This window comes from Strigops habroptila, chromosome W (genome assembly GCF_004027225.2).
Source record: "Strigops habroptila isolate Jane chromosome W, bStrHab1.2.pri, whole genome shotgun sequence".
Taxonomy (NCBI): domain Eukaryota; kingdom Metazoa; phylum Chordata; class Aves; order Psittaciformes; family Psittacidae; genus Strigops; species Strigops habroptila.
In genome coordinates this window covers 28,081,126-28,094,203 of record NC_044301.2, presented here as the reverse complement: position 1 = coordinate 28,094,203, position 13,078 = coordinate 28,081,126, and the positions used below count along the sequence as shown (strand labels likewise).

Here is a 13,078-nt window from a genome sequence, read left to right as displayed (position 1 = left end):
CAAAATACAGGGCTGTCATCACTAAGTTCTTGCACAAAGCACAGCAATTAAATATCTTAAATAAATAAAACAGCAGATAACCTATATTGTATGTACCACAAAAAGAGGGTGTGACCTGGGACACTGCTAATTCATCCATCACTGATAGAAAAGGATTACATTCAGTTACTGTTAATATCTTTCAAGTTATCTATGACCAATAATGTACAAGGAGGTAATTTGTAATTCACATTTGTTTGTTGTTTTTTCTTCAGCTAGCTACAAGCTGAGTTCTAAATTTTACATTGAAACATGACTCAAATTTAAAACGAGCCCTCTCAGAGGAGCATTTTCTAATTTTGTGCAACTTTGATGCAGAGCCCAACACAGTCCTATGAAGTGCATCTTTAAGCTGATGGGCACTGAAATCCCATTTTCTTTAGCTGCATTCTATTAGCTTGGCCATGGTATCTCGTAACTCTGTTAGTTCAAATATTTTTCCATCAAGAATTTCTAAAAGCGTCTTCAAGTTATTGCGAATAGCTTCTTGCTCATTCTGACTTTTCTCCAGACGTTGCTCTAGATCAGACAGCTGGCCTTCCAGGTCTTTGATTCGAATTTCTACTTCCTTCAGAGAAAATACATAACAGGTTAATGTGTTGTCTGCAAACAGAAAGCAGTCTAGCCTGGCATTCCTGCTGGTATTCATGTGCTATTTTTGTCAATTGGTTTTTGAAACAATTTGTGATTGTGACAGTTTCCACTAAGCCAAAAACAGAACCCAAATTGTTACTAGGATTGCATATGTACTATCACTTCCTCCATTTTTTTTTCCTTCATCTGAAGGACAGAAATTTTTGGACAGGGATAAAATTTAGTCAGTGAACAATGGATGTGATATTCAGGTAAGTTATCACTTCTATCATTTGGAAATATGCCACCTACTGAAAACAGCTTCTCAAAGGTTTACTTAAGTTCAAGCATTCCCTTATTTAGACTACATGAATTGCTCAAATATACAGCCCCCATTAAGTGGTATCATATAGAAGCTCATTCAGAATACTGCTTTATGGATGGAGGAGTAGTACCTTACTCCTGTCCCACATTACAGGCCTTTTCACCCTGCAAATTAAGACAGAAACATATACTAGCAAGACTGATGTAAAGGTGAAATTGATTGTAACAAATTTAAACCAGCAAGTGCAAGCTGAATGTCTTGTCTCATTGCACTGTGCCCCACAGCTCCCACCTGCAAGCTCTGCAGTAGTGCAGCTGTGGGAGCAGAGAAAGTGCACCATCCACCAGTGCTGTACAGACAAGCTGCTCCCATACAGCAGGTAGAAAGACAAAGCAGCAGCACATTACACATAGCTGAGGGAATCTGACCCTGAGCAAGCTCAGCTCTTGTTCATGAGGAAGAGTAGCCCCCTCACACCAGCCAGCAGGAGGGGAGCTGCCTGCTGGGACCCTTCACAGATCTGGCTAGCACAGGGACAGTGTATTTAGTACACCATACACCCTGTGCAGCCATTCTCTGGAAAAGTGCATAGTGAATTCATATTTAAATACATTAACATTTTTTAAACACCGCTTACCTTTACAGTGGCTTTTCATCACAAAGCTTTAATGGGCCTGCTCTGAGTTTTTACAACAATTAGTTTAACAGAGCCATAGGGTGGGTGATTTGGCAGCAGTCATTCCTCCCAGCACGAGCTTTCTTTCTGCCCTCCCACTGGTTTTGTTACAATTCTCCTGTCTCCCTCAAAGCTAATGAATACATTCATGTTTACATTGGAGAGATCTCAGCTAACTATAAGAAACAACTTGAGCCATACAGTGTATGTATTTGGGCAGTCAAGAGTAGCAGGTATACATTGGCAGCTTTGTGTCAAAGTCCCTGGCCTTTCCATCTGTGAGGGGTGTGATGGCAGCATCGATCAGCTGCTGCACCCCTGGCCAGAGGAGGGATGGGATGATGTGGCCAGAGCTCAGTGTCAGCTCCCAACCTCTGCAGGGGGGGAGAGCTCTGGGACCCCCAGCGGCAGTGCAGGTGGAGAAGGCAAGGCCTTGGGGACCTGATCTCCTCATAGCTGTGGTTGCTTGTGCAGCCAAGGGTTACATCCAAGGTGAACTGCAATACCTCCCTTACTTCTTGTTTGTAAATGAACAAGCTAAAATTTACAGAGTTTTGACCACTAGTCTTGAACAGCACAGATGAGAGCAGGAATTACCTCTTTCTGCCAGGACCAAGAGAAGAATTGGTTTAATCTGTTTAACACTGAATAATATGTATTCCTGTCTGACCAATTTGGTGGCCTTCTGTGATGGGGCTACGGAACTGATGGACAGGGGCAGAGCAGTTGACGTCATCTACCTGGACTCGTGCAAAGTGTTCGACACTGTCCTGCATGACATCCTTGTCTCTAAATTAGAGAGACATCAATTTGATGGATGGACCACCCAGTGGATAAAGAACTGGCTCAATGGCTGCACGCAAAGAGTTGTGGTAAACAGCTCAATGTCCAGTTGGACAACAGTAACGAGTGGTGGCCCTCAGGGATCAGTGTTGGGATCGATCTTGTGCAACATCTTTGTCGGCGACATGGACAGTGGGATTGAGTGCGCCCTCAGGAGGTTTGCCGACGACACCAAGCTGTGTGGTTCGGTCGATACACTGGAGGGAAGGGATGCCATCCAGAGGGACCTTGACACACTTGTGAGGTGGGCCGATGCCAACCTTATGAAGTTCAGCAATGCGAAGTGCAAGGTCCTACACCTGGGTCGGGGCAATCCCAGGCACTGCTACAGGGTGGGCAGAGAAGAGATTCAGAGCAGCCCTGCAGAAAAGGACTTGGGGGTGTTGGTTGATGAGAAACTGAACATGAGCCGGCAGTGTGCACTTGCAGCCCGGAAAGCCAACCTGCATCAAAAGTGTGACCAGCAGGTCGAAGAAGGTGATCCTGCCCCTCTATTCTGCTCTCGTGAGACCCCACTTGGAGTACTGTGCACAGTTCTGGTGTCCTCAACATAAAAAGGACATGGAGCTGTTAGAGCAAGTCCAGAGGAGGGCCACGAGGATGATAAGAGGGCTGGAGCACCTCCCGTATGAAGACAGGCTGAGAGAGTTGGGGCTGTTCAGCCTGGAGAAGAGAAGGCTGCGTGGAGACCTCATAGGAGCCTTCCAGTATCTGAAGGGGGTCTATAAGGATGCTGGGGAGGGACTCTTCCTTAGGGACTGTAATGGTAGGACAAGGGGTAATGGCTTCAAACTTAAACAGGGGAAGTTTAGATTAGATATAAGGAAGAAGTTCTTTACAGTGAGGGTAGTGAGGCACTGGAATGGGTTGCCCAAGGAAGTTGTGAATTCTCCATCCCTGGCGGTGTTCAAGGCCAGGTTGGATGGAGTCTTGGGTGACATGGTTTAGTGTGAGGTGTCCCTGCCCATGGCAGGGGGGTTGGAACTAGATGATCTTAAGGTCCTTTCCAACCCTAACTATTCTATGATTCTATGATTCTATTCTAATTGCCAAAGCATTAAAGAAAGCTAACTAAAAAGAGTATTTGTAGAAACAATATAAAATAAAATGCATACATGCTTATGTAAGGATTAACTACCCCATCGTTGCTATAAATGAACAAGCTAACTGATCATAACCATGTCCATACACTCTGTAGACTCTCCTTCACTGACTCTACTCCTGCCCTCCAAGTAGTATTGACAAGTACTACTCAGTGTAATGACTGCATGGGTTCAAGACCCTCTGAGGCTGAGTGACTGCAGTACAGGAAGAAAAGAGAAATTCAGGGTCCTCTCAGCTCTGCAGCAATGACGCAGTCCTTTAACTCACACAAAACCAATTGTTTTTCCTCATTTGTTCACGCTTCCTGTTTCTTCTTTCACTGCTCCTCTTCAACTCACCAAATGTGTGTGCTCTAGGAAGTCTCCTTGCCACTGCTCTTACACCAGAGATAATTAATTTTTGTAAGTAGGCAAACAGTGATGAAAGGGATCACTTTGGAACAAATCCATGGATATGTATATGGTTTTATTTCATGGCATCTGGACCTGAAGAGCAGCCCATTGGCCTGTATCTGTCAGGCCCTCCTCAGATGCCCTTAAACTGAGGAATTATTCCGCTGTGAGCTGTTAGGTGGGAGCAGCCAGGTAAACCCAAAAGCTTTATGTAGGAACTTCTATTCATATTCATCATAAGGTGTTTCCCTTTAACTCCCCATTGCTAGTCCTTGACCTGTATGTCTTCAAACCAGAAGAGTTCCCTTCGTTTGTTTAAAATTCCAGCTTGTGTACTTTATTTATATGCCATTCTTGATATCTCTTTCCTAATCCATATACATTTAGCTTCCCCAAACACTTCCTCAGATATACTTTCTTCCATACTTCCTTCTGTTTTATTTTCCCTAACCTGTGTTTAACATATTTAATGACTGGGAAGGAGAACTAACTGAAATATGCCATGAGTTGTTGCCTTTAATTTTTGGAAAACACTTCTCAAATTTTACATTTGATCCTTATACATATTTACCCTAGATTAGTATTACTGATTTTTGCAATAGTATTGCATTAGAAGTTCATGTCCAGCTCATATGCAGTTTCCTATTACAAGTCAGTGTACCTCAAAGCTGTTGCTTCTTGATGGGAAGAAATGGAGAAGCGTCCATGTGATATACTATATTCCCCTACTTGTGTCATTTAATTTTATTTGCAATTAATCTCATCTAACAATAAACTAGCTCTTCTGATACATTCAGGCACTTTACAAGGTTTATTTTACACTGTTTTTTTTTTTTCTTTTTCTTTTTTCAGACTTCTTACAGTGGGGTCAATAATTTGTCATTGTTCTAGAAAAGAAATTATTAATAAGTTATATTTGTTTTTTGTTCTGTAATAATCTTTTGATGAATTCAGTGCAAATATATGAATAAAATATTCAAACCATACGCAACAGCTATATTTAGGAATCAGCCACAGTAATAAAGCTATCCTGACTTACTATGAGAGTCACACTGATCATGACTCCTCTATATTGCTGAAGAAATTATTAAGTAACAAGTGCCCTGATACTTACCTTTCACAGTGATAACATACTGCTCTTCACTGGAAATTACCAATGATGCCCTGATATGAGTGTGTCAGAAATGTAATATACCTTGAAATAATAATTTCTTTGCATAGTTTTTTATACAGGCTATATTCCAAAATATTTTAGAGTTGCAGAATCCATTTGCAAACACAAGAGGGAAAAAAAAAAGCAGAAGAAAAAAGAGCAAGACAAACAGATGCACACCCTGGAGGCAATCATCCTGAAAACAGATGATGAGTCAACTAAGTGAACAGATGTGAGATGGTTAGTCTGGAGCTATAGAAGAAAACACCATTTCGCCAATGTCACAGATATAAATATACCAAAAGGAAGTTACTGACTTTATAAAGCATGATTGTTAAAACCGTAGCATTTTCTAATTCTAAACCATCTTTCATCTCTTACTAGTCTTTCATAATTCTAAGGATAGCTAGTTCTTGGCTCATTATTACATTTCATGTAGATCTTACACTAAAATTATTGCATATGCTACTGCTAGAACGATTTACAACTTTCATTATAATCTTCCTTTTGAGTCTCTCAGATAAGTTCCTTTTCAGCTGAAAACTCCTGTGCTTAGTCTAAAGACAGCAGCAATTTTTTGAATAGTGGAATAGTCAAGCTCAGGTGTATTCAAAACAGTCTTTAAAGAAACACTGTAATAACATACTTTTTCCAAGTAATTTGACTTAAGAATAGGAAAAAATTAATAAGCTCATTTTGTTCTTATGTGGTTTATCCTGTAGTTAAAATGAGATTCGAGGAAGTTCCAATTCATGTAATGCATTTCAAAGAATATCTGCTTAACAAGTTTAAAGCTGTGGATAGTCTGACAGGGGTTGTTTTCAGCGTGATTTAGGTCAAGCTGCAGAACAGCAAGGGTCACCTTTCAGCACTTTGGATTTGGAACTACTTAATACCTGAGTTTCTAGTCCTACCAAAACTCTGAAGTCTGAACTCAGAGATTAGACATAACTGAGCTTTGGGTCAGCCTCATTCAGAAGACAGGTTTCACAAGGGAGCTGTGTCTGTGCTGACTGGTCAGCCCAGCGACAGAAGGACAGGAGCTCAGACATAGCAAGTGAGGGTATACTGAGGGCATACTGCTTCCAGTAGGCTGAGGTATCTGGCTTTACACACAGTAGAGAAACAGCCCAGGAGAAAAACAATAAAATCACAATGATTCTAATTCCAAGAAAATGTCAGAGTGTGTTTTTGAACTCTGTGCAACACAAAACCACTTTAACCTTTACTTTCTCAAAGCACATTTAAAAGCTGAATACAAACTCATCCAAATATGACGACAGGCCGAGAGAGCTGGGCTTGTTCAGCCTAGGGAAGAGAAGGCTCAGGGGAGACCTTATAGCAGTCTTCTAATACCTAAAGGGGGCCTACAAGAAATCTGGAGAGGGACTTTTTACAAGGGCACGTAGCGACAAAACGGGGGGGGGAATGGCTTTAAGGTGACAGAGGGGAGATTTAGATTAGACATTAGAAAAAAAATCTTTACTACCAGGGTGGTGAGGCACTGAAACAGGTTGCCCAGAGAGGTTGTGGATGCCCCATCCCTGGAAGTATTCAAGGCCAGGTTGTACGGGGCTTTGAGCAACTTGGTCTAGTGGAAGGTGTCCCTGCCCATGGGAGGGGGGTTGGGACTAGATGATCTTTAAGGTCCCTTTCCAACCCAAACCGTTCTATGATTCTATGATACACAGCCTGGCAGTTCAGTGGCACGCAAGACATATGGGAAGACACTGCAGTGAAAATGAGACCTGAATTGCCTAGAACATGTATCGATGAAGCACATCTGATAGCCCGAGTGTATTCTATGGACTTGTAAATGAAATTTGGGTCTGTTCCCTCAGGAAAATAATGACTTACAGAAGGTGGAAATTTTGGTAAAAATTCCCAAGGAGGATCTCAACCCACCACTTTGCAACACCATGTAACTTACATATTTATCTGACACCTTCAGTGCTGATGTGAACTGATCACTTGATGATCATTTTTCCCTTCTGTCTAAATTAAGATGATGCACTATAGCTCACCTTTAACTTCTGGGTCAGAAAATCCCTCTGTGCCTGGAGCTCTCTGGCACTGTTGGTTTCTTGTTTCAATCTTTCTATTTCCTAAGGGAGAAGAAACAACCTTGTTAGCAACATGTTACTTAGCTTGGCCTCACTGCAGGTAAGCTGGCTGCTGCTGCTTCGTCTGAGCATACCATTGCAATGATATCAAAACTGGTAGTTAGTTACTGCCCATCATAGCAAGTGAAGTTTAAGCCCTGCTTCCAATATTCCTGAATCACAGTCCCAAAAGAGCAATTCTATTGTGAATAAACAGAAATACAGATAAGCATTTTCTTTGCTATAAAAGTCTGCAAATCTGCTTTCCTCTAGGACCCCTGCCAGCACAGGTGTTACTCCAATTCCTTCTATTTTCCTGCTGCTGGTCCAGCCCAAGACAGATGGCTGGGGGTTTGTCATGCGTTTAAAGAAAGGGCTGATCTTAGGGATCATAAAAGTCAGCTATATTAACATAGCCTGAAATCCAGATTGGCCTGAAAAAAAACATGGATCTATTACTTGCTCCATACCCTATTCTCCAGAAAAAGGAAGGCATGCTTATGACTACTTCCCTTCTTAGTGAATTTGGACTACATCAGTGTGATGACTGCTCCATAGAAACTACATATGCCTCAATGCAGATTTACTTTTGCCAAGAGAGATACTCAGTAAAAACGAACAGGAAAAAAGGATATTTTTTTTTGTTGCTCAGATACCCAGCTGTATATTGGACTGATGTAATTATAGACATAGAAAAACATTGATCATTTCTGTGGAATAATTACTGAATATGACTTAGAAATTAAACTTATATTTAAAAATGTAGCATTGTTCACACATAAAGGAAAAACGGACTTTCAGGGTAAGATGCAGCTGCACGTGGTATGCCAGGAATTCACTCCACAGCGGTTCCCGTGGCAACATTGCTTGACGGAGGATGGAGCAGAGTGGAGATTCTGCGGCCAAGCTCTGTCCCAACACCAGCAGAGATGGGAACTAGGTGGTACTTAAAACTGATAAGCTGCATACTTGCTACCCTGAGCCAACAGTCTGTCATCTTTTGACAAAATGCTGTGCTTTGTGTGAACTTTGCTTCATTATAATGCATTTTAATATGAAAACACACCTTCATCTCCAATGCTACCCACCTCCAAAGTGAGACCACCCCTCTTTGAGCATGCTCTTTGAATTTCTTGTGGTATATACCTTTAAAAGCGAAGCGAGAGAATTTTACACTAATAGCAATAAAGGTATGTATGACTAGAGTCGCTCAAGCTCCACCTTGAAAGTGAAAAATAGTATAAAAATGGCCCAAAAAGTGGGGGGTGTTAGGGAAGACATCATTGTCGATGAGTCAAGGAAGATTCCATCAGCAGATTACCCTTGACTCCTGGGACTGGTCGACAGGCTGGACCTTTCTTCCCCCCCATAGGGACGCCTTTGGGTAAGACTTGCACTGTATCCAGTGCTTCCCCGGGAAAATTAGAAATCTCTATATAGAGTTACTTTTTACTTTTATGCTTTAAAGCCAGGCTGTATTAGTCATAACTTTGTCACACGTTTGTATACCTTATTATTTGCACATGCTTTTGCAGACAGTGTGTTTATCACCGGCAAGCCATAAGAACCTGTACCTGTTGCTTTAATAAACTGCACTGTTTAAGTAGCTAATCGTAAATCTCTCATTGAATGCGACCAGATCCTTCAGTGTGGCTGTGCTAGTTCATGAGCATGATTAGACTGAAGGTGCAGTGCACTATTAGTGCATCCGGAATAGTGATTATTCAATATATATTGAATGCAACCGGACTGATAGTGGTAAATTGGGCATCATTCAGAATCTAAGCCTAGTCACACCCAACCCCTCTAATATATGAGGACCAGCTGGAATGCAAGGGGGTTTATTTTCTGCCAAATTGTTTTACCTTTTAATGCAACAATTTCAAAGAAGCTGAAAAATTGATTTTACTTCATAACATCTATAGGAAATAATACAGTATTTACCAGACATCACAAATTTAATATTGAAAGACTTTAGAAATGACGTAACAGAAAAGCCAAGAATAAATGTTAGCAAATACCTCTTCTTTTTTCTTCAGCATAGACTCTAACTCCTGTATTGTCTGGTTTAATTCTGTTTTATGTGTGTGGACTGCATTGGCTTGACTGCTTACACACTCCAGCTCAGTCACCTGTTGAAATAAGTAGAAGCAACATATACAGTATTAATTGCAACAAATTCAAGGTACTATTACTTCTTTGCATAAATAGTTGCATTTGAAATATACCCTTAGTTCTGGGTGACTTATGCTGATCAAATGGTGAAGATGTTTTTATGAAGTTAGTGTAAAATTCCTTAAAAAATTGGTTTGCATAAAATGGTTGCTATGACTTCTAATATTTCTTGTAATGTCTTGGAAACAATACATTTAGTATGTTGCAGGCTGAAAAAAAACCCCATTAATTACAATTTACTAATTATTGAAAATTTTATGAAATAAGCTGAATTACCATTTCAGAAACAGTAATGCCTAGATGATTAAACACAGATCTGTCCGTCTAACCACTCCATCTGACACTTTGCAATGTTGCACTATCTCAACAACTAAGCCACAATGCTCATCTATTTCCTAGCAAGCCAATTAACATTTCACAGCCTCAATTTCTGACTCAGCATCAACAATGTAATAGCAGACACGCAGCCACCAGCGTACAGCCACCAACTTCTTACTTCCTGTACTTTGGGATCTCATCTCTCAGTCACAAAACCAAGAGCTAAAGGCACAATTTGGATTTCTACAGTTCCTCTTTTATTAGCAGGCATCAAGCACATCCTCGTGTGGATGTCTGCACTAAAATATTTTTCTTTAGTACCAAACTGTTAAAAATGCTAAAAATACAGTAACTCATTTTTCCAGAATCACAGAATCATGTAAGAGTTAGGTTTGGAAAGGATCATAAGATTATCTACTTCCAACCCCTCTGCCATGGGCAGGGACACCTCATACTAGACCATGTTGCCCAAGGCTCTGACCAGCCTGGCCTTGAACACTGCCAGGGATGGAGCATTCACAACTTCCTTGGACAACCTGTTCCAGTGCCTCACCACCCTCACAGTAAAGAACTACTTCCTTATATCTCACCTAACCTTCCCCTGTTTGAACTCGTTATCCTTGTCCTATCACTACAGTCCCTAAGGAAGAGTCCCTCCCCAGCATCCTTATAGACCCCCTTCAGATACTGGAAGGCTCCTATGAGGTCACCACGCAGCCTTCTCTTCTCCAGGCTGAATAGCCCCAACTCTCTCAGCCTGTCTTCATACAGGAGCTGCTTGATCCCCCTATCATCCTCATGGCCCGCCTCTGGACTTGCTCCAACAGCTCCATGACCTTCTTATGTTGAGGACACCAGAACTGTACATGGTACTCCAAGTGGGGTCTCATGAGAGCAGAATAGAGGGGCAGGATCACCTCCTTCGACCTGCTGGTCACGCTTCTTTTGAAGCAGCCCAGGACACAGTTGGCTTTCTGGGCTGCAAGCGCACACTGCCGGCTCATGTTCAGTTTCTCATCAACCAACATCCCCAAGTCCTTCACTGCAGGGCTACTCTGAATCACTTCTCTGCCCAAGCTGTAGCTGTACCTGGGATTGCCCCAACCCAGGTGTAGGACCTTGTGCTTTGCGTTGTTGAACTTCATGAGGTTGGCATTGGCCCACTTCTCAAACGTGTCAAGGTCTCTCTGGATGTCATCCCTTCCCTCCAGCGTATTAGCCGAGCCACAGAGCTGCCAGGAGGAGCTGTGCTTCAGTGCCAATCACTTCTAAAGCAGCTCAAACCCCTTCATAGGCTGCCAGTATCTCTTTTTCAGGTGGAGTATAGCCGGCCTCGGATCCTCTGTATCTCCTACTCCAAAAGCCCAGGGGTTGACCTCGATTCTCCCCTGGAGCTTTCTGCCAGAGGCACCAGGTAGGACCATTCTCCCCAGCTGCAGTGTAAAGCACATTTTTCACATCTTGCCTGGTCCGGACTAGTCCAAGGGCCACTTACTGCATGAACTCTCTCTCGTTTCATTTGTTGAAAGGCTTGTTGTTGCTCAGGGCCCCATTTGAAATCATTCTTCTTCCGGGTCACGTGATAGAGAGGGCTTACAATCAGACTGCAATTTGGGATGTGCATTCTCCAGAACCCCACAACACCTAAGAAAGCTTGTGTTTCTTTCTTATTAGTTGGTGGAGACATTGCTGTTATCGTGTTGATCACATCTGTGGGGATCTGGCGACGTCCATCTTCCCATTTTATTCCCAAAAATTGAATCTCCTGTGCAGGTCCCTTGACCTTACTCTGTTTTACAGCAAAACCAGCTTTCAGCAGGATTTGGATTATCTTCCTCCCTTTCTCAAAAACTTCTTCCACTGTATCGCCTCACACGATAATGTCATCAATGTATTGCAGGTGTTCTGGAGCTTGCCCCTGTTCCAGTGCAGTCTGGATCAGTCCATGGCAGATGTTAGGGCTGTTTCCACCCCTGGGGCAGTCAATTCCAAGTGCACTGGACACCCCTCCAAGTAAAAGCGAATTGCGGTCTGCACTCTGCTGCCAAAGGGAATGAGAAAAATGCATTGGCAAAATCAATTGTGGCAAGATATTGCTGCCCGGGTGCAGAACCTGGGGGTGAAGGTACGCCACGTAGATGCTCAGAGTCAGGCCACTGAGGAACACCAGAACAACCAGCAAGTGGATAAAGCTGCTAAGATTGATGTGGCTCAGATAGATTTAGATTGGCAACATAAGGGTGAATTATTTTTAGCCTGGTGGGCCCTTGACACCTCAGGCCATCAAGGCAGTGATGCAACATATAGATGGGCTCGTGACTGAGGGGTGGACTTAACGATGGACACTATTGCCCAGGTTATTCATTAATGTGAAACATGTGCTGCAATTAAGCAAGCCAAGCGGTTAAAGCCTCTCTGGTATGGAGGACGATGGCTGAAGCACAAGTATGGGGAAGCCTGGCAGATTGACTATATTACACTCCCACTGACCCGCCAAGGCTTACCATGGTGGAAGCAACCATGGGATGGCTGGAAACATATGCTATGCCACACGCCACTGCCCGGAACACTATCCTGGGCCTTGAGAAACAAGTCTTGTGGCGACACGGCACCCCAGAGAGAATTGAGTCAGACAATGGGACTCATTTCCGGAACAAACTTATAGACACTTGGGCCAAAGAGCATGGCACTGAGTGGGTATATCACATCCCCTACCATGCACCAGCCTCTGGGAAAATTGAATGGTACAATATGCTGTTAGAAACTACATTGAGAGCAATGGGTGGTGGGACTTTCAAACACTGGGATACACATTTACCAAAAGCCACCTGGTTGGTCAACACCAGGGGATCTGCCAACAGGGCTGGCCCAGCCCAATCAGAACTTTTACGTACTGTAGAGGGGGATAAAGTTCCTGTGGTGCACATAAAGAATTTGCTGGGGAAGACAGTCTGAGTTATTCCTGCTTCAGGTAAAGGAAAACCCACTTGTGGGGTTGCTTTCGCTCAGGGACCTGGATATTCTTGGTGGGTAATAGGGGAAGATGGGGAAGTCCGATGTGTACCTCAAGGGGATTTAATTTTGGGGGAAAACAGCCAATGAACTCAATTGTATGCTGTTGCCTGCTATATAACACTTCTATAACTCATCAGCTAAATGCCCATTTCTGCTACTCTGCTCTTTGAAAAGAATATATTTGCTGACGTGATCGTCAACAGAGAATAAAGTAATGGGAAAAATCTGGCAGCAGCAGTGGGAGTCTCCCAGAAATGTCCTCAGGTAACCATCGACAGACCCTGACTTCCCTCCAATCTCCATCCCAATAAGATTGAACTTTGATGGGGCCAAACAATTTCAGCAGTGACCAGACGAGCAGTT

At 42.8% G+C, this 13,078-nt stretch overlaps 1 protein-coding gene across 1 annotated transcript in view; it reads right to left on the bottom strand.

The window, feature by feature from the left end:
• Nucleotides 1-418: 418 nt before the first annotated feature.
• LOC115618986 (homer protein homolog 1-like) overlaps nucleotides 419-13,078 on the bottom strand; it is a 132,667-nt gene continuing 120,007 nt past the window's right edge. Inside the window, exons 7-9 of the mRNA XM_030511004.1 lie at nucleotides 9,229-9,339; nucleotides 7,130-7,210; nucleotides 419-607 (exon numbers count right to left, since the gene is read on the bottom strand). Coding sequence (XP_030366864.1) covers nucleotides 419-607; nucleotides 7,130-7,210; nucleotides 9,229-9,339 — 381 coding nt within the window. The remainder of the gene's footprint in view (nucleotides 608-7,129; nucleotides 7,211-9,228; nucleotides 9,340-13,078) is intronic.